The sequence below is a fragment of the Mustela nivalis genome (genome assembly GCF_964662115.1).
Source record: "Mustela nivalis genome assembly, chromosome: 13".
Taxonomy (NCBI): Eukaryota; Metazoa; Chordata; class Mammalia; order Carnivora; family Mustelidae; genus Mustela; species Mustela nivalis.
The window spans coordinates 57,864,979-57,890,850 of record NC_139032.1 but is presented as its reverse complement, the minus strand read 5'-3'; the positions used below and the strand labels follow the sequence as shown (position 1 = coordinate 57,890,850).

Here is a 25,872-nt window from a genome sequence, read left to right as displayed (position 1 = left end):
GCTCAGTGGGTTAAGCCTCTGCCTTCCGCTCAGGTCATGATCTTAGGGTCCTGGCATTGAGCCCCACATCGGGCTCTTTGCTCAGTGGGGAGTTGGCTTCCCTCTCTCTCTGCCTGTTCTGCCTACTTGTGATCTCTCTCTGTCAAATAAATAAATAAAATCTTTGAAAAATAAAAGAAAAATTTATTGAGCATCTACCAAGTACTACATACCATGCTACAGACACAAAGAGGAATAAGACATTTCTTCAAAGAATGCACAGTCTGGGGATAGACAGACCATTAAAAGTGCTACGATCATGGTTAGAAGGAAGAAATGGGTTGTTTGCATACATACCTGGAGGTTTCAGAATTATTTGAATACTTAATAAGTGGGGAGGGTATAGTTAACTTAGTAAATATATAAACTTCATGAAGGAAAGGACGTGTGTTTCTCACTATTGGAAAAAATTATCCAAGACTTACAAACAAGCAAAAGAAATTGCTGGATGTTCTTGCAGTTTTAGTACCAGGCACTGTCTAGAGCAGAGAACAGCAAACTTCTTCTGTAAAAGACAATTTAGTAAATACTTAGGTTTTAGGCCAAAAAAAGCAAAATTGAGGCTGTTGTATAGGTACTTGCATAACAAGAGAAAAAACAACTTTTTAAATAGTAACATTCAAGGGACGCCTGGGTGGCTCAGTTGGTTAAGCGGCTGCCTTCGGCTCAGGTCATGATCCCAGCGTCCTGGGATCGAGTCCCACATTGGGCTCCTTGCTCGGCAGGGAGCCTGCTTCTCCCTCTGCCTCTAGCCTGCCACTCTGTCTGCCTGTGCTTGCGCTCTGTATCTCTCTCTCCTCTCTCTCTCTCTCTAACAAATAAATAAAAATCTTTAAAAAAAAAAAAGACTTGGGGCGCCTGGGTGGCTCAGTGGGTTAAGCCGCTGCCTTCGGCTCAGGTCATGATCTCAGGGTCCTGGGATCGAGTCCCGCATCGGGCTCTCTGCTCAGCAGGGGCCTGCTTCCTTCCCTTCCCCTCTCTGCCTGCCTCTCTACCTACTGTGATCTCTCTCTGTCAAATAAATAAATAAAATCTTTAAAAAAAAAAAAAGACTTTATTAAAAAAATAGTAACATTCAAAATAAACCAATAATAATTGAATACAAGTTTTTGGTACAATAGGTCTACTAATGAGAAGGTTGAAATTCTTTTGGAGAGTATGCATTTTGCTTAGTTGGGGTTCAAGTATTATTAGAATCAACTGCAAATGTTCAAGCACTAATGTTGATCTGTAATGAGATCTTATGAATCTCATCTGTCTTTTCTCACAGTAACTACTGTTAAATACTGCTATCAGTCCATGAACATGTGATTCAACTGAGCATATTCATTGCTTGGAAAGCATTTATAGAATTCTACTAGATTCTCCTCTTGACATTTGCTTAACTTTCTAAATGAAGTTTTTATTTATTTTTAAAGTAGTTGCAGGAAAAAAATTAAAAAATAAAGTAATTGCAGGTTGCCAGGTGACTCAGCTGGTTAAGGTCTGTCTTCAGCACAGGTGATGGCCCAGGATCCTGGAACTGAGTCCCTGCTCAGCAGAGAGACTGCTTCTCTCCCTCTTCCTCTGTCTCCTGCTCCCCCTGCTTGTGTGCACGTTCTCTCTCTCTCTCTCTCTACCTCTCTCTGTCAAATAAATACATAAAATATTTTTTAAAATATATTTTAAAAAATAAAAAATAATAATCTCTACCCCCAACGTGGGACTCAAACTTAACTCTGAGATCAAGAGTCACATGCTCCACCAGACAGGCACCCCTGACCAATTTTTGCTCAAAATACCATAATAAAACATTACCAATACTAAGCCATCAAATTGCTGTCGGGGGGGGGGGGACAAAGCAAGATATTCAGCTTCTATTTCTCACAAAACAAAAAACAAACAAAAGCCACAGAACTGATGATGGTTGTGTTTGAGAGTGAATGAAGTCAACTACTGACACGAGTAGTTTAATAACCCATGATAAATTTACATATTTTCTACAAAGTACTTTGTACAGTGAATAATCATACACTTTTTCTGAAGATTTATTTATTTGAGAGAGAGAGTGTGTACGCACAAGCACACACGCACCCACACAAGTGTGGGGAGAGGGGCAGAGGGATAGACTCTTCAAGAAGACTCCCCACTGAGCACAGAACCCAGCATGGCTGGATTTCACAACCCATGAGATCAAGGCCTGAGCCAAAACCAAGAATTGAATGCTCAACCAACTGAGCCACCCAGGCACCCCATGAATAACTGTTCACTTTAAATACATGACATTTTCACAAGACTTGTAAATTTGTTGAACTAAGCCTTTTTTCTGCTGCACATATATTTTTGCCACCATCAGCTGTGACACAGTTTAGCAGATTCCACTTCAGGTTGTGCTGAATTAGTGCTTTCTCAACTTCTTTGAAAACATTTTTACCTGTAATTATTTCATGCAAACTATTCATCAAGGCTAATTCTTCAGTCACTTCAAATTCATCATTGACTTGTCAAAAAAACAACAACTTAACAGTATTGGCAACTGCAGACTCATTAGGAGCCAAGGAAAACTACTTAAAATAATTTACTTTTGGTTTTTTGTTTTGTTCATCTCTGTAGCCAATGTGGGGCTTGACCCCACAACTCCGAGATCAAGAGTCATGTACTGGGGCTCCTGGATTGGCTCAAGCAGTTGTATCTGCCCTGGGCTCAGGTCATGATCCCAGGGCCTTGGGATCAAGTCCCATGCCACTGGGTTCTCTGCTCAGCTGGGGGTCTGCTTGTCCCTTTCCCCCTGCCCTTCCCCCTGCTCTCATGCTCTCTCTCTCTCTCAAATAAATAAATAAAATCTTAAAAAAAATAAAAAATCATGGGCTCTTCCAACTGAGCCAGCCAGGTGCCCCTAAAAATAAAATCTTTAAGGAAAAAAAGACATTCTTAAATTTTAAATTCTTAAATCTACCAAAAGCAGGCTACAATGCATGATCATATAAAATGAACTTTACTTCTTAGCGTCACAAACGTTAGAACACAGAAATCCCAAAGATGGCTATTACAAGAAATGTACAAAAGAAATTTGCTTAAAAAATAGCAAAAAGTTTTTAAATTGATTTCTCCCCCAAAGTCCAAATAAGTGTGGTCTAGGTAACCATCAAAGTAAAGGCTTTTTTCTTTTTTTTTTTTAAGATTTTTATTTATTTATTTATTTATTTGTTTGACAGGTAGAGATCACAGGTAGGCAGAGAGGCAGGAGGGAAACAGGCTTCCTGCTGAACAGAGAGCCTGATGTGGGGCTCGATTCCAGGACCCTGAGATCAGGACCTGAGCCGAAGGCGAGGCTTTAACCCACTGAGCCACCCAGGCACCCCACAGAGTAAAGGCTTTATATAGTCTTTCCTTTGATAAGAATAAGGTTTTTTAGGGGTGCCTGGGTGAATCAGTCGGTTAAGCATTGGACTCTTGATTTTGTCTCAGGTCATGATCTCAGGGTCATGAGATCGAGCCCTCTGTCAGGTTCTGTGCTGGGTGTGAAGCCTGCTGAAGACTCTCCCTCTTCCTCTACTACTCTGTCCTCCACCCCCATCCCATACTCTCTCTTTCCAAAAAAAAAAAAAAAAAAAAATCATGCAGAACTGTATATCCAAGTGTGTGTGCAAGACACACTCATATGCATCACAAATACAAGCACATACATTCAGAGGGACAGTCACACAGCTGAGTTTTTACTGTTCCAGGCACTTCGTATCCACCTTAAGTCTGCCACCTTCCCATTACATTTAATGAATTTCTTCTTTGGAGACAAGACATTTTCTTCAAAGTAGCCTAGTTGACATTTCCTGCTGGGAAATATTGGGCCACTGTGAAGGAAGACCCCTCACTTGCAGGTGCCTTCCCCACTCCCATTTTTTTTTTTTTTAAGATTTTATTTATTTGACAGAGAGATCACAAGTAGGCAGAGAGGCAGGCAGAGAAGGGGAAGCAGGCTCCCTGCTGAGCAGAGAGCCTGAAGCGGGGCTTGATCCCAGGACCCTGGGATCATGACCTGAGCCGAAGGCAGAGGCTTTAATCCACTGAGTCACCTAGGCGCCCCAACCCACTCCCATCTTTATTGTATTCTTCCAAACCATGGCTGTGGGTGTCCTGTCCTGGAGGTGAAGTCAGGCTGCTGGAAGCTGTAGTTCTTAATTTCTTTGTACCATCTATCAGTCATCTCCTTTCCTGTCTGATCATAGGAGGCCATTCCAGGTTCTCTCCAAACTGGCTGTGACTGGACTCTGGATTTGAGTATCCTTGGGCTGGCCAGGACTTCTGAATAATGCTGAGCCTCCTGGTTTGTCTTCTTGCAGAGCTTCAGTGTGTGGGGGGTTGGAGGGGGAACACAATGCTGCTGTTAGCACTTGTTGGAGGTCTTCAGGACCTCATTATTAAACTGTTGGGGAGCTGACTTGTCCATGGCCCACTGGGTACTCGCCCCAGCTCCCACTGCTGCTATGCTGTGCTCTCTTGCCTTGTCCTGGGCTTCTGGAGATCAATTCCTATCTTTATAAACCTGCGCAGATGGGCAAATCCAGGTAACTAAAGGAAGTCAACTCTACTGGCGAAAAGAGAATAGTTACTGTTTTCAAGAGCCAAAACACATGAAGGGCCAGGAAAAGGAGTAGAGATTTGGGAGTTAGTTAAGTTTGGGGGTTAGTCAGGGATGTGGTAGAGAAGGAACTCAGAACTCACATAGCCTGCCCAGTGGTCAAAGCACCATGAAAAACTCTATGGCACAGAACAAGGCCTGCCCACAGCCCCAGCACATATACACACAAGATCTAGGGCCCCCTTGCTCTTTAATCTCTGTTGCTCATTTTCCTCCTCAAATTAGTTAATATAGACATGAAATAGAGCCCCAAGTCTCTGTGTACAGCCCATTTTTTCCCTCCATAAACTCTAACCTTGCTTACATTTGTAAGCAATAGATTCCAAATCTGTGTCTTTAGCTCAGGCTGCTCTCATCAGCTTCAGACCCATATGTCCAACAACCTGCTAGATTTCTCTACCTGAAAACTATTCTGGTACATCAAACTCAACATGTAAAAAGTTAAAACCATTGAAATATGTTAAAATATACATTCAACTTGTTGACTCACTAATTCCTCTTGAGAAAATAAAATTTCCCTCAATGTTTTGTTCTAAAAGATCAGTGCGCTTAGAGTCATCAAATTATTGTATTTCCTTTGGGCTTAAAGTGAAAAGGTTCCCATGAAGTCCTATAGTCTCCTTATTAAATAAAGGAAAGTTAACATTTATTTGTAAAAGCAAAAAACTATAAACAATCTAAATGTTTTGTCCGTAGATTCAACACAATCCTAATGAAAATCCTAGTGGGTAGGTTTGTGTGTGTGAGTGTATGATAAGTGATAATCTGGAGGGGAGGGGAGTAGGAGGGTTGAGGTGTCTGGGTGATTGGGTGATGGACATTAGGGAGGGTATGTGCTATGGTGAGAGCTGTGAATTGTGTAAGACTGATGATTCACAGACCTGTACCCCTGAAACAAATAATACATTATATGTTAATTTTTAAAAAGTAATAAGGTGATCTTAAAATTTATATAGAGGGGCACCTGCTTGGCTCCATCTGTAAAGCTTTTAACTCTTGATCTCAGGGTCATGAGTTTGGCCTAAAAAAAATTTAGCTAAATTTAGCTAAATTTTTTTAGCTAAAAAAAAATTGATATGGAAATGGAATGGAATGGAATGGTCAAGAATAGTTAATATAATCTTACAATCTTGAAATTGGAGGACATGGGCTACCAGATATCAAAATTTATTATAAAATTATAGCTATGAAGAACTCTTATGATGAATACTTATTTTATGAAAAAGGAGATACTGTAGAGCAATGGGGGTAAAGATAGTTTTTTTTTTTTTTTGACAGAAATCATCCACATAGTTACTGGAAATCCTGCAAAGAAAAGGCAGTAGGGCTAGCCAAAGGTAAACTATCAAGGCAATTTACTTATGCTTAACTCATTCTCTACTTATCATTGATTAAAGGCTAAAACTCTGTGAAGTCATGTGTTAACTTACAGATTTTTGTCTGGTAATGATGTAAAGGATTTCTGACTAATAGAAAAGGCTATGAGACACCTGGTTGGCTCAGTCAGAAGAGCATGTGACTCTTGATCTCAGGGTCGGTCATAAGTTTGAGCCTTATGTTGCATGTAAAGATTACTGAAATAAAGAAATTTAAAAAGGGGGATGGGCACCTGGTCAGTCAAGTGTCTGAGTCTTGATTTTGGCTCAGATCATGATCTCAGGGTCATGAAATTGAGCCTGACATTGGGCTCTATGCTCTGTAGGGAGTCTGCTTCTTTCCCTCTCCCTCTCCCCCTCCCTACACTTGTGTTTGCATGCACTCTCTCTCTCTTTCTGTGTAAAATAAATAAATAAATATTTTAAAAAAGAAGAAAAGAAAAGGTTATGGTGTTATTATCCTGTAGACATATACCAGTTTTAACTAACTTTTATCTAACATTCTTTTTTCAAATGCCTATAAGTAACTGTGATGGTTAATTTTACATGTCTGTTTGACTGGGCCACAAAGTACCCAAATATTTGGTTAAACATTATTCTGGGTGGATGTTTCTGGATGAGATTAACATTTGAATAGACTGAGTAAAGCAGATTGCTCTTCCTAATGTAGGTGGTGGGCCTTGTCCAATCAGCTGAAGCCCTCACTAGAACAAAACGGATGATTAGAAGAATATTTCTCTGAATGCCTGGCTGGCTTACTCTGTAAAGCATGTGACTCTTGATCTCAGGGTTGTGAGTCTGAGTTTCATGTTGGGTATAGAGATTAATTAAAAATAAAATCTTTAAAAGAGAAAGAGAGAGGAAATTTCTCTCTGACTGGCCAGTTCTTTAAAGTGGGAGATTGGTCCTTTATCCTACCTTTAGATTCGAACCGAAACATCAGCTCTTCCTGCTGGCTTTCAGATTGGAACCAGACTGCCAGTTTTTTATCAGGCTTTTGGACTGGGCCTGGAACTATACCATCACTTCTTCTGGGTCTCCAGTTTGCCAGCTAAAGATCTTGGGACTTGTTAGCCTCCATAATCCTATAAGCCAATTCCTTGTAATAAAATTTCTCTATCTCTACCCCTATTTATGAGTGTGTCTGTGTCTGTATATGCATATGTATGTACATATATATAAACACATGTATATATGCATACACATATAAGTGCATATATATGTGTATTTATATATACACACACACATACATATCACCCCCCACCACAACTCTAATACAATACCCAATTTCCTTGAATGCTCATCAAACATGCTTTACCATCCTCCTTATTCCCTCAATAATGAGTTAAATGGGGACACCTGGGTGGCTCAGTTGGTTAAGCAGCTGCCTTCGGCTCAGGTCATGATCCCAGTGTCCTGGGATCGAGTCCCACATCGGGCTCCTTGCTCAGCGGGGAGCCTGCTTCTCCCTCTGCCTGCTATTCTGTCTGCCTGTGCTCTCTCTCTACCCCTCTCTCTCTGATAAATAAATAAAATCTTTAAAAAAAAATAATGAGTTAAATGAATCTCTGTTATGTTTTCATTCTGTATTTTTATAAGAATCTTGCTTTTAGGGCGCCTGGGTGGCTCAGTGGGTTAAGCTGCTGCCTTCGGCTCAGGTCATGATCTCAGGGTCCTGGGATCGAGTACCGCATCGGGCTCTCTGCTCGGCAGGGAGCCTGCTTCCTCCTCTCTCTCTGCCTGCCTCTCTGCCTACTTGGGATGTCTCTCTGTCAAATAAATAAATAAATAAATAATCTTAAAAAAAAAGAGAATCTTGCTTTTAACTCTTTGGAAATTGTACTTTACAATGTTTTCAACAAAAAGTGGTGGATCAGGGGTGCTCAACTGATGAAGCATCTGCATTTGGGTGGGGTTGTGATCCAGGGGCCCTGGGATCCAGTACTGCATAGGGCTCCCTGCTCAGTGGGGAGCCTGCTTCTCCCTCTCCCTGCCCCTCCCCCTGCTTGTGCTCTCTCTCTCTCTCTCTCTCTCTTTCTCTCGGACAAATAAATAAATAAATATCTTTAAAAAAAAAAGTGTTGGATCAATTCCATAACCATATGGGGAAAAAAATGAACCTTGACTCCTACCTCACAAGATATACAAAATCTATTGCAGATGACTTATAAAAGGTAAAATAATAAAGCTTCTAGACAATGACATAAGAGAATATATTCATTTCCTTGGAATAGGCAAAGACTTCCTTTTTAAAAAAAAATATTTAATTTATTTATTTGACAGAGAGAGAGAGATCACAAGTAGGCAGAGAGGCAGGGGGAAGCAGGCTCCCTGATGCAGGGTTCTATCCCAGGACCCTGAGATCATGACCTGAGCAGAAGGCAGAGGCTTAACCCTCTGAGCCACCCAGGTGCCCTTCCTTTTTTTTTTTTTTAAGGTGGTTTTATTAAACCAGAGGTACAGGATCTGTGGACTAGAAGTACTGCCAGGCAAAAACTTCTTAAACAGGTATAGGGCATTATCCACCAACTATGAAATATATTGAGCTATATTAAAACAAGAACTTCTGTTCATTGAAAAACACCACTTAGAAAATAAAAAAGCAAGCTACAGTGGGAAAAGGTATTTGCAATAGATTTCTCTAACAAAAGTAGCAGATCCAGAATATACAAAGAGCTCCTACAAATAGAAAAAAGACAGACAACCAAATAGAAAACTAGGCCGACTTGGCCAGGCAAGTCATGAAAGGTAACCAATAGGCCAATAAAAAAAGGTGCCCAAATTTACTAGATATCAGGGAAATGCAGACTAAGGCCACAGTGAGATACCAGTGCATATACACTAGAATAGCTGAAATTAAAAAGACTGACAACATCAAGAGTTGGCACAAAAGTGGAGAAACTAGACTTCTCATGTGTTGTGGGCATGTGAACTCTTATAATCTCTTTGAAAAAAATATTGGCAATATCTACTGAAGCTAAACATATACATGCCCTATTACTCAGCAGTTCTACTTCTAAGTATATATCCAATAGAAATACATATACATCAGTTAATAAATTTTTTTTTTTTAATGTAATGGAAGAGGCGCCTGGGTGGCTCAGTGGGCTAAAGCCTCTGCCTTCGGCCCAGGTCATAATCCCAAGGTCCTGGGATCGAGCCCAGGACCAGGACCAGCATCAGGCTCTCTGCTCAGCAGGGAGCCTGCTTCCCTCCTCTCTCTCTGCCTGCCTCTCTCCCTACTTGTGATCTCTGTCTGTCAAATAAATAAATAAAATCTTTTAAAAAAATGTAAAGGGGGGCGCCTGGGTGGCTCAGTGGGTTAAGCCGCTGCCTTCGGCTCAGGTCATGATCTCAGGGTCCTGGGATCGAGTCCCGCATCGGGCTCTCTGCTCGGCAGGGAGCCTGCTTCCTCCCCTCTCTCTCTCTGCCTGCCTCTCTGCCTACTTGTGATTTCTCTCTGTCAAATAAATAAATAAAATCTTTAAAAAAAAAATGTAAAGGAAAAATAAATACCAGTTTGGAATAGTGGTTACTTCTGAGAAGAGAACATGAGGAGCAAGTGAGAGAATGGAATGAGATTAGGAAGGAGTACATAAAATCTCAACCTATCTGAAATATTAGTTTCTTTAAGAGAGAATTCAAAGCAAATGTGGTAAAATATTAAGACTTAATAAAGTTCTGTGAGAAAAATGTGGATGTTTGTTATAGTATTCTTTATAACTTTCTCTGTGCTTAAAATATTTCATAAAGAAATCTTTTTTGGGGGCGCCTGGGCTGCTCAGTCATTAAGCATCTGCTTTCAGCTTAGGTCATGATCCTAGTAGGATCGAGTCCCTCAGGAAGAGTCCCTGTTTCTCCCTCTCATACTCCCCCTGCTTGCGTTCCCTCTCTCACTGTGCCTCTCTCTGTCAAATAAATAAATAAAATCTTAAAAAAAGAAATTTTTATTTATTTTCTTTAATTTAATTTTTAAAAAGATTTTATTTATTCACTTGATAGAGATTTATTTTTTTTAAGATTTTTATTTATTTATTTGACAAAGAGAGATCACAAGTAGGCAGAGAGGCAGGCACAGAGAGAGAGAGGAGGAAGCAGACTCCCTGCTGAGCAAAGAGCCGGATGCGGGACTCAATCCCAGGACCCTGAGATCATGACCTGAGCTGAAGGCAGTGGCTTAACCCACTGAGCCACCCAGGCGCCCTTGAGAGAGATTTAAAGTAAAAACCTGTAATATGAGTAAACAGTATAATGCCAATACTGTGTATATAAACATACCACATACACATACACGTGTGCACACACACACACACACACACACACACACAGATTGACATGATATAATGTGATGAAACTGGACTTTTGTGTGTGTGTGTGTGTGAGCAGCAAAGCAAGATTTATTGAGTGACAGCAAAGTTATAGCACAAAGCTCCTGAGGAGGGCAAGGAACCTGAGAGGGTTGCCACTAGAACTTCTAAATCTCGGGGGTTTTATGGTCTTGTTAGTGGGCTGTTTTAATCTGATTAAACTTTCCTGCACCTGTCATCCCATCAGGTTTTTGTCACCGATCTATCACATGGGAAAGGGTGGAGGGCTCCTTGCAGGGTAGTGTAAAATAGGTGGTTTCCTCTTAGGGCAGGAGCCCCCGTTCCAGCTTGCCTGCCTTCCAACTATCCCCCATCATTCCCTGCCTCTGAAGAGGTAACCCTAACTCCTGTTAGGGAAAAAGGGTGAAAACTAATGGTAGCTACTTCCTGCTGATCAGGAGCTTTGGACCAGGCAGCAGTCACTTTAAATCAGGAGTCATTAAATCAGGAGTCATCCTTTCCTGAACCCATAACCTCAGTCTAATCATGAGAAACACATCAGACAAATCCCACTGAAAGACATTCTATAAAATATCAAATGGCAGGGGTCCTGGGTGGCTTGGTGGGTTGTGCCTCTGCCTTCGGCTCAGGTCATGATCCTAGGAATCCTGGGATCAAGCCCCAAATCGGGCTTTCTGCTCGGCGGGAAGCCTGCTTCCTCCTCTCTCTCTCTGCTTCCCTCTCTGCCTACTTGTGATCTCTGCCTGTCAAATAAATAAATAAAAATTTTTTAAAAAATCTAATGCTAAAACCATCAAGGTCATCAAAAACCAGGAAGTCTGAGAAAATGTCACAGCCAAAGAAAAGTTTAAGGAGACATGACAACCAAATGCAATTTGAGATCCTGGATAGGATCCTGGAACAGAGAAAAGGTGTAAAGAAGAACTAAGAAAGGGAGGGGTGTCTGGGTTGCTCAGTGGGTTAAGCCTCTGTCTTCAGCTCAGATCATGATCTCAGGGTCCTGAGATCACACCCAGCATCAGGCTCTCTGCTCAGCAGGGGGCCTGCTTCCTCTCTCTCTGCCTACTTGTGATCTCTGTCAAATAAATAAATAAAATCTTTTTAAAAAAAGAAGAAGAACTAAGGAAATCTGAATGAGGTATGTACTTTAATTAATGATAATGTACCAATATTGGTTAATTAATTATAACAGATGAACCATAGTAATTTAAATGTTAATAAGAGAAATTGGGTGGTGTACAACGGAAACTCTGAATCGGCTTCATAAATGGTCTATACATCTAAAATTGTTCTAAAATTAATTAAGTTTATTTTTTTAAGTCAAGTAATTTAGTCAAATTCATACAGGTAGTAAATACCCAAACCTAAAGTTCAAAGGCCAACACAAATGATTACAAACCCTATGGTTTTTCCACCACCCCAAACCCTTCCAATTTTACTGTCTGTAGAATTATCGAGGTACTTATATGACAACCTAAACAAGTTCCTTTAGGACAGAGAAAAAATCCTTTTTTTTCTTTGCATACAATTGGTGTTTAGTAAATTATCTTAAGCTAACTACTCACAGAAAGTCCCAGAAACCTAAAGAATCTGCCACTTTCAGAGAACTTCACCAGGTTTGACCGACAGTCTATACCGCCTGCTCTACCGAGAGCCGCGATAGGCCCTGGGCTCTGGGCCCTTCAGTTCTGCAAGGGTCCTGTGCTGCCATCTACAGGTACCTGATACGCGTGGACTTCCCTCTGCTATATCTCGGGAACTAGTAGGGCGAGTGTAAATAGGAGAGAAAACTCAAGCGCTAATTAAATTACAGAACATATGTAACTGTCACATAGGTCATTTGACACTTGTACAAAGCAAGGGCCCTGCTTCTCTCCGGCGATTGCAGACTCTTCTAACTTCGTATTAACACTTAAGCTCCTAAAATTCACAGAATTCCTTTCTAACCCACCTTCTCATAGGTACAGATCTGGCTGTTACTGCCCATCTCCCAGAACTCAGATTCTCCCGTACGGCGTAGGCTGTAGACACTTGCTCAACCTCACAGACTTGAGACACCACCAACCAGATTCTCCCATCTTTACAGACTCCTGAAACTCCTTGCACTACCTTGCAAACCCCAAAGACCTCCCCCATTAAAGCAAATGCGTGCGCTAACCCAGACGTCCCCAGAAAAAGGCTCAAGTTCCGCGGGCAGCTCACACTAACGCAAAAGCCCGGGAGAGCCCCAGTCAGGCTCGGTACCCTCAGGCTAGCGCTTTGATGCCAGGTCCCGCTCCCCCACCCCCAGTCCGATCCGGCCAGCCGAGGCCCGCACCCTGAGGGCCAAGGCCCCGCCCCTCTAGACCTGTCATCACAGAAGCCGCACGTGGCCGGGTGGGACCTCGGGCGACCTGCAGCCATCACTTTGTCTCCCCCGACATCCATTGGGGCCGCCGCCGCCAATCAGAGCCAGCGGATCCGGGCTGGAGCTCTAGCGCCCGGGTGAGGCGGGCGGGCGAAGGGGCGGGGGTAGGAGGGTCTCTGAGACCGACCAGGGCTCGCGGTGGAAGAGGGCCTGGCTTGGGTTTTGCCAGGCTGGAATCCGAGGGGCGGGTCCCCGCGAAAGGCTGAGGAACCAGAAGAGGGCGGGGATCGGGGAAGGGGCTAGTGACAGGCGGATGTTCCTGGGGAGGTGCATTGGAGAGAAGGGGCGGAGCCATGGGGGCGGAGCCTTGTTACAGGGGAGGAGCCAAAGGAATTAAAGAAACTAGCAAAGGGGACGAGCCCGGAGAAGGTGGGAGGTGGGACAAGGGAGGGGGTGGGCCTGGGCGTTGCGGGGGCGGGGCTCGGACAGAAGGGGTGAGGTTTGCAGGCCGAGGCTGCTGCTAGGGCCTCTCTGTAACTGCCCCAACCCACTACCTCCTCAGGTGCAACGGGACTCACGGAACTACAGGTGTGGGGTGGGGTGCGCGTGGAAGGAGGGACAAGGATGGGGGTGCGCTTGGGCAAACAGGAGGTGGGGGGCACGTTAGAAAAGGAGAGAATCTGAGGACTGCTGTGGGGGGGAAGGAAGACAGAGTTGGGGGAGGACTTGGGGGCTCAATGTGTGGGTAAGCAGGTGCATTCTCCAGGGGCCTTTGTGGGGGAGAGACCGGAGTGTTTTGCCGAGGTTGTAGGTACAGTGTGAGGGGGCTAGGACGCTGTCTGATGTGGAGGGTTGGAGGCTGGCTATACTTGAGGGGGAGGGGATCTAAAGTTGCTTTGGGGAAAGCAGGTGCCCTGTGATGGAGAAGAGCTGGTGGTCCAGAGTGTGGGAGAAACGGAGGGACAGAGGGACTGTGCACAGAAAGAAGGGATGGGGTTGTGGGCACTGTGTGAGGGGAAGAGTTGTAGGCCCCAACTGAGTGGGGAAGAACCACTAGTCCTTTGAGAAAGTCCTGGGGCTTTGTAGAGACTCAGGAAGAGGCTTGTGTACTGTGTTCTAGGAATGGTGTGATGGAATTGGTGGGGTAAAGAAGCCAGTCCCTAGTGCTCCTGGCTCCTTGGCTCCTAATAACACCTTCAGGCTACCACTCTTAGGGAGGGAGGATCAGGCCCCACTTGCTACTAGGTCTTCTGTGACTGTCTCCTCAGTTGGCTTTGGATCTGCCTGGGTGAGACTGGAGTTTCTTCCCCCAGCTGGTGTTCCTGTTAACCCCCATTCTAGTTCCTGTTCCTCCCAGAAGCCTGCCTTGGTCCCTGTCTTCCCCCTCCCCCACTTTGCCCTGCCCTATGCTCTGGGTGTGCTCATTTCCCACTTCCTTCCTCGCCCTGGGGCCTGGCCTGGGACTTGCCCATCTAGGAGCTGTGCCCTGCCCGGAACTTTGTGCTCAACGGCCACAGACCCTAGTTACCAGGAGCAAGGCCCAGACCCCACCCCACTCCTACCAATATGTCTTCCAACAGCCTCCACAAGTGACTGGCTGCCACTTTTTCACCACTTGCCACAAACTTACTTTCCCCACCCTTTTCCTTCTCCTGGGGGTGAACCCTAGGACCTAAAACCTAAAAACCCTAGGACCTTCTTTGGGAAGGCTGAAAATTACATATATCTTGGATATATGTTTTGAGAGATGGGCTACTATGGCAGGCTGAACTCCAGAAGGGATATGAGGTTCCAGCCTTAGCTGGAAGAGGAAAAGAGAATGACTCCCACACTCCTGGCTTGGAAGCTGATGGTCAGAATGGAGACGAGGGCTTAGACCTCCAGGGAGCCCCTCAGGTTTCCTGAGGAGCCTTGATATAGTGCCAAAGTTCTATTTGCCCCTGGGCTATCTGGGAGAGGGTGAAAAAGGCCAGCCTTCCCCACAGAGGCTGAATGTGTGTGACAGTGTTACTGAAAGGGGCCCCTAGCCAACCTCCTTCTAGCTGTGACTGGCCAGGGAGGGAGGGGGTGCTGAGACCAGACAAAGCCGTGGGGTAGGGTGGGGTAAGGGAGGGCAGGCTGAAGCCTTTTGAGGAGGAGCTGATTGCTATGGCAACACAGCTTCCCAGACCGTCTCTCAGAGAGGCGGGCCTAGGGCAAACACTCCAGCTTCCTCAGGACTGAGGCATTTGTTTGAGTGGGTGGGGCATGAAGAAAAAGGGCATCAGTTTGCTGTGCTGAGGCTGGGATATTTAGCCTCTCTGCTTCAATACAAGCAGGAGGGCATTCAGACATTTGGGTCCATCCTCTGAAAATGAATTTGAGTGAACAATTGCTATTAGAAACATAGCAATATAAGGCCAGAGTTACAGAGATGGCCTCAATGGCCATCATTTATACAAACTCCTCATCTTATAGAGTTGAAAATTTGCATCCAAAGAGATTGACTTTCTCTGGGTCTCACAGTGAAAGAGCAGGAATTAGGATCCAGGCCTTCTGATTGTGTTCACGCAGCCCAGGGCTCATCATTTCTTTTAGCCAATGTTTACTGAATGGCTATTATGTGCCAGGCACTGATGTTGATTCTGGGAATACTGGCACGAACAAAACAACTTTTCTGCTCTCATAGAGCTTCCATTCTAATAGGGGGAGAAAGAACTATGCGTGAGTGTGTGACGCAGAGAGAGGCCATGTGGTGATAACTGCTATGAAAAAATAAAGCAGGGTAAGAGTTTGGGGCAGCTAGTTAGGGCCTCTTGATTGTACCATGCTGTTTTCCTAGGGTACAGAGAGGCCTAGAACATCTTTGATCCTTCCCATTGAACTGTTACCCCCAAGACCTTTGCAAGTAACTAAGGCCTTGGCCTATGTTAGTGGCAGTAAAACAGAACTTACTGCCTGTTCTGTGGCGTCACCAAGGGACTATTAATTTCCTATAGTGTTCTGTGTCTGTTTGTCTTCCCAGTAAACTTTTACTAAGGCAGGCAGGTTCTTTCTTTAGTACTCTGCCATTTTGTTCAGGATTTTGAAAATTTCCTGAATCCTGTTCCTTACTATTAGAGAACCAATGAAGAAGTGAGTCCACTGGAACTGGGTTCTTTTTCAGGGTTTTGCTCCTGGTCTGAGGTGAGGAGACAGGGGCCAGAGAGAAGGGTTACTTAGTTTTTCTTCCTAAGTCTAAGGCTGAAGGAGGAAGTAGGGGGAGGGGAGCCTTTCTTTACTGCACACTGACAACCTCTGGGCCCTTGGGGCCTACAGTACAGGCAAGGTAGAAACAAGGATGTTGGGCCTTCTGTGGGCTCTGAACTACGGAAGAATGGACTCCCCCTCTTTGGAGGCACAACCAGAGAGTCTACCCTCGCTGATGCCAGTTCTCCAGGTATCAGTTTGAGTCTTCCCTCTTTGTTTTGTGTTGTTATTGTTTTAAGATTTTATTTGTAAGTAATCCCTACACCCAACATGGGGTTTGAACTCCCCACTCCAAGATCAAGAGTTGCATACTCCTCTGACTGAGGTGATGCCCTGTGTCTTCCCTCTTTTCATTCTGGTGTTCGCTTGCTTCTGTGGAAGACTGAAACAAAAAGCTTCTTAAGTTTGGAAACTGACTTATCAACAAGTGCATAGGGGAAGATTGTCAGGGCTACGTATATTCTTAGCTTGCCCCTAAAGCAGCTCCTCTAAAAAGTATCTTTTTTTTTTTTTTAATTTATTTATTAGACAGACAGAGATCACAAGTAGGCAGAGAGGCAGGCAGAGAGAGGAAGGGAAGCAGGCTCCTTGCTGAGCAGAGAGCCCGATGCGGGGCTCGATCCCAGGACCCTGGGATCATGACCTGAGCCAAAGGCAGAGACTTTAACCCACTGAGCCACCCAGGTGCCCATAAAAAGTATCTTTTAATGCCCCATCCATGGCAGAGGTTCCCATCCTGGTCATTTAAAGGGTAGAAGGACAAGAATTTAGAATGCTGATTCTGGCCTGAGCCTGGAGCCCAGTGACTCAGGGGGAGGATAGGGAGTTTCAGGGGAGCTGTGAGTCATGGAAGTGAGCTCCATCAGAAGAGTTTGGCACATCTCACCGCACTAATGGCAGAAGCCTTACTATCTCACTTCCCCTGGGTGCTCAGTCTCCTATAAAGAGAGAGTACTGGTAGAAAGGACAAAGCAGTCTTGGTCTCAGAATGGTAGTTCAGAGACACAAAAAAGAATGTGTAGGTCCCTGAATTAAAATGTATCCCTATCTCAGGAGTCCTTGGAGTCCCTCTAATGAAGGCAAAAGAACACCAATATAGAGTAAGAAAAGGAATAATACCATTTCTCAATGGAAGGACACAAGGTCCCACTGCTGGACTATTTCATCTGTTCTGGCATGAAGGAAGCTTTCTAGACTTCAGCAGTCCTCTGGTCTCTGAAGCTCTGGTTTGCAAGGAAGGGAGAGATGAATGGGAGTGGGGATATTTGGGGTTTGGTGTGGGAAGAGCAGGCCGACTTTGGAGATTGTCGAACTTGTCCATGAAAGCCCTAGGGCGTCCTATTAAACACCGTCGGAAGAGGTAGGGTGGAGGTGAGAAGTGGGAGGCCCAAGCCTTTGAAAGGGTTAAATGGAAGGGGAGGGAGCGCCTTTGGATTTCGGCAGATGAGGGGTTAAGGAGATGGGCGGGGTGGTCCCAGGTAGGCCTGCCCCCTTGTGGACCAATGGGCGTGCGTCTCTTGAAGGGGGCGTGCCTCACACTTGAGGTCGTGGAGAGGCTGGACTCCTGTGGGCCAATCAGCATGATCGCTGCCCATGGAGGGCGTGGTGTTAGGGGGGCGTGGCGGCCGCGTTCGCCGCGGCGGGGGTGTTGGGGCATTGGGCGGGGCGGGCGGCCCCATCAGCTGGTAGGAAATGGCCTGTGAGTCAGAGGGGCAGCGGAGTCGGCAGCGCGGAGCCGGGGCGGCCACCGGGAGGGACAGTCGCGGGGAGGGGTGCGGCAGTGGCTGGGGGGCTGCGGGCTCCAGAGCCCGCTAGTGTTGCACACGAAGCTGAACAGAGAACAGCCTAGCAGAGCAGAGCTCTGCCTGAGCCACCCTTTGTCTGGGTTGGGGGCCCGTGGCGGGGAGGACCCGGGATTCGAGGGGAGGGACCGGGACGGGACGGAAGGGCCCGGAGCAGCGGCCGCCGCGGCGGAACCAATTTAAGAGCGGGGTGAGTGTGTGCTAGGGGGGAAGAGCAAATCTCCGAAGCTCCACTAGGGAATGGGGCCTGTCCCAGGGTCTGGGGAGGAGAGGGGTGAAAATGGACCTGGGAGACTAAGCAGGGTTGGGGGATAGTCCAGAACAAGGAGTCCAGGAAAAGGGGTGAGTTGGCCAGGCTTAGTTTGGAGGAGGTGCTGACATCTGCTCACTCTCCACTGAAGGTAGAGGGTTTTAGGCCAGCGGTCGAGGGGCTGGTGAGAGAGCAGAGCTTGACTTTTGTAATCACAGTGGTGGTGGTCCATGGGAGTAGCCCCCCTTGCGTGTATGGACACGTATAGGGAAAAAATGCAGAGCAGCTGGCTGTTCTCTCTCAACTGGTGGGACACAAGGGTAGAAAGCACATGGAGAGGAATTCTTCCTGTCACCCTCTTTGATCAGTGTAGAAATGGGTATCTTTAATACTGAAGGGAAGGGGAGAGTGAGCCTGGAGCTTATATCTATACCAACACCCACCTACCCCACCTCCCAGGCCTAGCAGGTGTGTGAGGTACAGAACCCACTGTATTCTGGGACTTGTTGTTTTTGCTGGCCTTGCTCCCTGGGCATGTTGGGAGCTGTAGTCCTTGCCAGCCACAGCCTGGCACAGCTGTTTGACGCCAGCTGCTGCCCACCCCCTGCACAGAGTGAGGTTTGGCCTACTCTGCCCCCCTCCTCCACAGTCCTGCCCCATGAGTCAGCTTGAAGCCATGATCTAGAGCCAAACAGGCTGGGTAGCAGGGAAGTGAGTCTTTGAGATTCTCATTGACAAAGCAGGAACTGAGAGAGCTCTGGGAAAATAAGCAGATGCCAGGCATGCTGGGGTCAAATAGGGCATCATGTCATCACCTGGCTTCCCCAGGGCAAGGACTCAAGAGGCCAACTTGGATGACTAGGGGGTGGAGTGTTACAGAAAAGGCCGTTTCTGAATCTGTATGGTTTGGGTAGAGAAAAGGAGGGGTAGAGATGAATACATGTTGTGCCACTTGACAGTGCTGTCATTGGACTTCTGCCCTTTCCAGATACCCCAACCACCACAGAAAACCAGAATTTTCTTAAGGGTCTTACTTCTAATGAGAATGTGGTGAAATAGGGTAGTGTTAGATGCAATGATAGGAACTTGGTATAGGAAATCTTTTCAGTCTCTGGGGTACAACTCTCTCTTTCTCCCTGCCCTCCACTTCCACCTCTCTTTTTGCTGACTCTCTCTGTGCAAGTAATATCTCTGCTTCTCTCATTCTGGGAGTTTTTCTCTGCACTGTCAGGACCAATTGCACTGCTGAGATCTCTGGGGCTTCCATTCTACTTTTTTGAGCCCTGCTCTGTGCTTAATCCCTATACTTGAAATTTGGTGGAGGAGCAGAACACAAACCTACCCTGAAGAATCCCATAGTCTGTCTAGGAGAATTCTTTCTTTCTTTCTTTCTTCCCCCTTCCCTTCCTTCCTTCCGTCCTTCCTTCCTTTCATATTTATTTATATATTTTAGAGAATGAGAGAGCACAAGTATGAGGGGCAGAGAAGAGGTAGAGAGAATTTCCAGCAGACTTAACACTGAGTGTGGAGCCAGCACGGGTCTCCATCTCATGCCACTGAGATAACCTGAGCCAAAACCGAGAGTCAGATGCTTAACTGACTGGGCCACCTAGGCACTCCTGTCTAAGAGATTTCTTACCTACAAGAGCAAGCAAAACTGTCACTGGATTACAGTAGATAATGACACTGCCTTAGGTGGAGTCCAGAGGGGGAGAGAGAGATTTATGACTTAGGGTGGCCAGAGTAGGCTTTCTGGAGGGAATGGCATTTGGGCTAGCCAAGGAGTAAAGACAGGACTTAGGTAGGCATACAGGAGATATTCTTTAAAGGGGAAGAGATATTGTGGATGGCAGTCAGCACAGACTACTGCACAAAGGAGAAGCTTGATCCTGGAGGCAATATTTCCTTACATAAAGGAAGATGGCCTTCAATTTGACATTCCCCTCACTTGGTATGGGATCCTGGGGATGAACCAGTCAGTAGAGACCATCGTGTGCCCTGTCAGAAAAACAGTGGTTTGCATTTTAGTTCGTGGAACTTGTTGTGAAAAGCGAAGAGGTAGTCTTAGTTGCTTCCAGCTGTCTGACTGCCCCTGCCTTATCTCTAGTTTGCAGGGCCTAGGGGGAGGGTAGGTCCTGGAAAGTGCCTTCTGGCAGTACCTCCTCCACTCCCCCTCCACTTGTTTTTGATTAGATTTGTTGCCTCCTATTAAAGGGATAGACTGCTGGAGGCAATTGGGAGTTTACATTTGAAGAGCCAGCTTTGAGCTGACCTGAGGTTTGTACCTCTGAGGAGTGCTCATGGGACACGAATTTCTGCAAGATCTCTGCCCTTAGGGCTTTGGGGTAGCACTGTCCCTTAGGAAATAGACTTACGGGGAAGGAGTTACACAACTCAGTGGCCCTGACTAGGAGGACTGAATGGAATAATTCATTCTTTCATTGATGGCTCTGACCAGCTCTCAGGTGGCATGATCTCTTGGATCCTGGGATATTACATCCCCCCTCATGTTCAGGGCAGAAATCTCTTTGCTGGTGGCCCTGGTAAGTGGTCATCCTGCCACAACTTACTTCTCACATCCTTACTCCACTGAAGGGAGACCTGCCTCTCTCTGACTCCTTAGGTAGCCCAGCTCTGCCCTCTGGGCTCTGGATCCCAAGACTGCTCCTTCTGTTTCTGAAGAGCTTTTCATATGGGAGAAGGATATCCTGGAGGGTACTCTGGGAGCTCACAATTGGAGAGGAGCCTAACCATTGGCTTTAGGCACTCTGGCTTATGTCTGCTCTTCTTCCCTCAGGGTCCGGCTGAGCCCAGGAGCTGCACGGAATGGTGGCAGTCACCTTGCCAGTGCAGCGGGAATGGACCAGACTGCAAGCTAGGAGAGCAAGGCATCAGTCAGGAAGAGGGAACACACATCTAGGCTTAAGGCCTCTTCATCGGCGTGAGTGCTAGGGAAAGGGAGGGGAAACAGGTCCAGTAAGAAACCTGAGCTAAACACGTTACCCTCTTAGAAGTTCTCGCACTGGTCTATTATTAATGGGATCAATATTCCATTAATCTTTCTGGGGATTTGGACACCTACACCCCCAGGAACCCCACAAGGTCATCTCTTCAGGCTGGGGGAGGATCTGAAACTCAAGTGGAAGGGAGAAGACTCATAGATTCCTCTGATGGTCTTTTCTTCTCTTCTCTTGCACAGATGTCCCCAGGCCCCCCAGCCCAGGCCCAGCATAAAGGCTGTGTGGGGGGGCCCCCCTGACCCAAGGGGGGCTTCATGCGCCACGTGCAGGCGGAGCCGTCTCCATCCTCAGAACCAGAGGCTGGCCCTTCACAGCCTGCAGTCAGGCAGGGGGCTCTCCAGGGTGGCCTGCTCATGGGCTACAGCCCAGCAGGGGGGGCGACATCCCCCGGGGTCTACCAGGTATCCATCTTTTCCCCTCCAGCTGGTGCCTCTGAGCCTCATAGGGCCCTCAAACGGCCGGCCCCACCCACTGAGGTTCCCAGGGAGCTGAAGAGAGGTCCTGGGCTGGGGGCCAGAGAGGGACTACCCCCTGAAGAACCATCTACTGTGAGGCTACTAGGCCCAGAGGGACTGGGGCTGGGACTGGGTGTGACCAGCCAGCATTTCTGCCATCATGGCCTCTGTGTTGTGGAACAGGGAAGTAGCTCCACCTCACATTGGACTTCAGGGGCCCAAAGTCCCCCCTGTTCCCCATCAAATGCTTCCTGCAACAGTTTGCACACCAGAGACTGGGCTTCCCCAGATCCAGGGGTACAGGGGTCCCTGGGGGAGTCTCCAGGGCCAGCCCCTCTGGGCCAGCTGCACACATTTGACACTGATTTGCACAGTCTTGCACAAATAGGGGGTAAGAGCCCAGTGGCTGGGGTGGGCAACGGGGGAAGCCCCTGGCCTAGGGAGTCCCCTGGCACTGCCAATGGGCATAGTCCCGAGCACACACCCCCCGGCCCTGGACCTCCAGGCCCCTGCCCCACCAAGCGAAGGCTGCTTCCTGCTGGAGAAGCCCTAGATGTCAGCTCTGAGGATGAGGGGCCAGCCCCTCGGAGGCGCCGGGGAACCCTGGGCCACCCTCCTGCTGCCAACAGTTCTGATGCCAAAGCCACACCCTTCTGGAGCCATCTGCTGCCTGGGCCCAAGGAGCCTGTGCTGGTAAGCCAGGAGAGGAGACGGTCTACTCTTAAGTAGATACATGTATGGGAAAAGGTGAAGACCGGTGAGGATGTTCCTATGAGAGCTTGTAATGAGTTCCTGCTTGCAAACATACTTGGCCTCCACCCAATCTCTTTTTGTAATCTTTCCTCTCCATAGGACCCAACAGACTGCAGTCCCATGGGGCGGAGGCTGAAAGGTGCCCGTCGCCTGAAGCTGTGAGTGATCAGCTTCTCCCTCTGCTCTGACCCTGCAAATAGGGCAAAAGTCTGTAATCCTTTTTCCAACCCCAGGGTAGGGGACCCCAGGGCAGGAGCCCTAGATAGTGGCAAAGGGTGAACCCAAGGACATGAGTAAGCATAGCAGAATGCTTTAAGCCAACACACTGTGTGTCCCCTCCCCTACCAGGAGCTCCCTTCGAAGCCTCCGGAAGGGGCCAGGCCTGCTGAACCCCCCCAGTGCCTCCCTTGTTCCTACCCCTGCCGTCAGCCGTACCCTGCTGGGCAACTTTGAGGTAGTTCCCCTTGGATTCTGTGATTGGGGGGCCTTGGGGGAAGTGAGATGGTGGAATGTGGCTTGGATGGGTAAGGAAAACAGCTGGTGTCTGTCTCCTAATATGCTTTCCCCATCTCCACCCCAGGAATCATTGCTGCGAGGACGCTTTGCACCATCTGGCCACATTGAGGGCTTTACGGCAGAGATTGGAGCTAGTGGATCCTATTGCCCCCAGCATGTCACGCTGCCTGTCACTGTCACCTTCTTTGATGTTTCTGAGCAAAACGCCCCGGCCCCCTTCCTGGTATGATCTGACCTCAACTCTAAGTTAGCTTGTGAGGATGAGGGGTTGATGGCAGAAGGGATTCTTTAGGTGTTCAGGGCCGGGTGGGGAGAACTCTTGTGTGGGGCGGGGGCCAGGCCCAGAGTGAAAGATCATGGAGATGGATGAGACCCAACTTTAGCTGATGGCTCCATGGCCTTTCTAGGGTGTCGTGGACCTGAACCCCCTGGGGAGGAAGGGTTACAGCGTGCCCAAGGTGGGCACCATCCAAGTGGTAAGTGTTCCCTGAGAAGGAGGGGCAGTAGGAAGAGGAAAACAGCCCCTAGACCCTACGAACTTTGTTCTGTCCTGCCCCCAGACCTTATTTAACCCCAACCAGACTGTGGTGAAGATGTTCCTTGTGACTTTTGACTTCTCGGACATGCCTGCTGCCCATATGACCTTCCTGCGCCATCGCCTCTTTTTGGTGCCTGTGGGTGAGGAGGGAAATGCTAGCCCCACCTGCCGCCTCCTCTGCTACTTGTTGCACCTCAGGTTAGGACAGTGCCCAGGGGCGTTGGGAGGCCCAGGGAAAGAATTTTCCCCACCCTGGGTTTTCTCTTCTCTGAATAGGATCTCTCCTGGCCTCTAAACTGTCTGGATCCTTTCTTTGATCACCCTGTCCTCCCCCAGGTTCCGGAGCTCCCGCTCAGGCCGCTTAAGCCTGCATGGAGACATCCGCCTGCTTTTTTCACGCCGGAGCCTGGAACTGGACACAGGGCTCCCCTACGAACTGCAGGCAGTGACTGAGTCCCCTCACAACCCACGTTATTCACCTTTGCCCTGATTGTCAGTGCCCTGAACCCATGGGGGCCAAGTACCAGCTCATCCTGCTCCATCCCGAACAGAGCAAATATGTGGAAAGGTGGCAAAAGATCCTCCAGGCTTGAATTAAAGCCCTCACCATGCTCATGCCCAAATTGATTATTTGGGTATTTAAGGCTTCCGATCCTTACCACACTCTGCTCTACTTTGGGTACTCCACGTGCCTCCTCATCCCCTTGGATTTCCCAGGCCAGCTTAGGTAGTGGGGAGACACCAGAGCTATCCCGAGGTTATCCCAAGTTCCCAGGCAAGTTATGCCAGCGTTGCCTCCCTGTCCTGGGCAGGGGCCACTTATTATTTTATTTATTTTTAATTTATAATTTATTCAAATTGGATTGCCTTGGTAACCTCCCAAACCTGGTAATTGGCATTGCCCCTCCTCCATTCCCACTCTCAGATACTGCTCCAAGCTCAGGAGTTGAAGAAGCTGATGTTGGGGGTTAGGGAAGAACTCTTTTTCCTCAGCTGACAGCAGAGAGGTTATCCCAGAAGGACTGAGTCACTAGCCAAAGACTCAGCATCCCGTGCCCTGTCTTATACCTTTCACTTCCCCTACCCTCTGACCCCTCTCTGAAAACCAGCTGTGTGTGTGTGTGTGTGTGCACGTATGTGCGCACATGCAAGCTTGTATTTGCGTGGTGTGTGTGAGAGAGAGCTTGCATGCATGCACACACACAGGTTAACCACCCCTCATCTAAGTCTCCAGATTCCAGTTGTCCCTATCCTCCTGCCTGTGTCTCCTTGCTTTGGGGTCCTGACTGAGGAAGGTGTTCAGGGGGCAGAGTCAGGGCCAAGGACTGGGATGCCTCCTCTCATCTGGCCAGACTCTGACCCACCTACCTCAGCTGGGGTGAGGGATACCCTTCACACCCAGTCATGTGATTCCCAGCTACCCCAATACCCACACCAGATTCTGACCCAGTCTTAGCTCTAACTCCTAGGGCTGGGCTGAGGGGAACAAGCAATTGCTTGAAACTTGAACAAAAAGGAAAAAGGAAAAAATTGTACCTGGTACTTTTTTTCAAGAAAAAAAAAAAAAAAACAGAAAGAATAAATTCTTGTTTGGAAACTTGAGCTAAACCTTACTTTTTCTGTTGGGGAGTGTATGGTACTGGGGATGGAGGGCCTAACTGGAGCTCAGACTCTGCCCATTTCTCCAAAGAGGACACCTGAGGCCCAAGGCCATGAAGTCTTAGGCAAGGCCCTAAAGATTCTCAGGATCTGGTCTTGTTCTTTTCAGATAAATGGGGTTGGGTGGTGGGGAAGGTTCAGTCCACAAAAGCTAAACTCTCTGAATGTAGACCTGCATTCCTATAGTGGTTCTTTTGTTACTGATTTTAGCCCCTCTTGAACTTACGAGCCCTGAAATGTAAAATGAGAATGATTTAATGGAGGTCTCTTAGAAGATGTGCCAGAGCATCAGGGATATGTGCAGTGACATGATCCAGAGAAGGCCGAATGTAGGGGCTGTGTGGGGCGCTATGCAAGGGCGCTAGGCCTGATAAACTGGGAAGAGGTCGAAAGAAGTAGAAAAAGCTGTGGTGCTTTGCGAAAAGAGGGGAAGGGGAAATCTCAGTCCAATCAGCGCTAGGCCTGATAAACTGGGAAGAGGTCGAAAGAAGTAGAAAAAGCTGTGGTGCTTTGCGAAAAGAGGGGAAGGGGAAATCTCAGTCCAATCACTAGGCATTGTTAGGCCCAGTCACCACGGCAACGGGAATGGGGTCAGTCCCTAGTGGGAAGGCTGGATACAACACAGCTCGGCTACCTGACTATGTCACTATGGCAACCGTAAGAAAGAGCGCTCCAATCCCCTGGTCGCTATGGTGACAGGAGCGTTTATATGCTCAGAAGGGTAAACTGAGTCTCCGATGGAGGTAAAGAATTCGATGGGAGGTGTTCTTGGACCAGCTGCACATGGAAAATAGCCTGTATAGTCACCATGTCCGGGATCTTGGACTCGATCAACGAGAACTAGAACGAGTTCCACCCTCCGGCCTTCACTAGAAGGCCTGCATCTCCAAGGAAACAGTTAGATACACACTGCAGCTGAATAATGCTGATTGGCTGAGGTTGG

At 47.3% G+C, this 25,872-nt stretch overlaps 1 protein-coding gene across 5 annotated transcripts; it reads left to right on the top strand.

Moving 5' to 3' along the window:
• Positions 1 to 12,754: 12,754 nt before the first annotated feature.
• Positions 12,755 to 24,872, top strand: ATOSB (atos homolog B). 5 transcript variants are annotated; one of them, XM_082694771.1, is made up of 9 exons: positions 12,755 to 12,845; positions 20,786 to 20,929; positions 21,188 to 22,156; positions 22,316 to 22,374; positions 22,565 to 22,670; positions 22,797 to 22,955; positions 23,140 to 23,208; positions 23,293 to 23,468; positions 23,607 to 24,872. In XM_082694771.1, exons 3-9 carry the CDS (start codon positions 21,263 to 21,265, stop codon positions 23,758 to 23,760), a joined length of 1,617 nt encoding a protein of 538 aa, XP_082550897.1. In that variant the 5' UTR covers positions 12,755 to 12,845; positions 20,786 to 20,929; positions 21,188 to 21,262; the 3' UTR covers positions 23,761 to 24,872. The 5 variants fall into 5 exon arrangements, with proteins under 5 accessions (XP_082550897.1, XP_082550895.1, XP_082550893.1 ...); XM_082694769.1 differs by having other exon boundaries at positions 12,790 to 12,872; XM_082694767.1 differs by lacking the exon at positions 12,755 to 12,845 and adding an exon at positions 13,136 to 13,296.
• The last annotated feature ends 1,000 nt before the right edge of the window (positions 24,873 to 25,872 follow it).

Bases quoted from the DNA above. Each gene is read 5' to 3' on its own strand.
- ATOSB (XM_082694771.1), top strand. From the start codon at position 21,263: ATGCGCCACGTGCAGGCGGAGCCGTCTCCATCCTCAGAACCAGAGGCT. The intron at 22,375-22,564 runs GTGAGTGATCAG...CTCCCCTACCAG, and splicing joins GGTGCCCGTCGCCTGAAGCT to GAGCTCCCTTCGAAGCCTCC. The intron at 23,469-23,606 runs GTTAGGACAGTG...GTCCTCCCCCAG, and splicing joins TGCTACTTGTTGCACCTCAG to GTTCCGGAGCTCCCGCTCAG.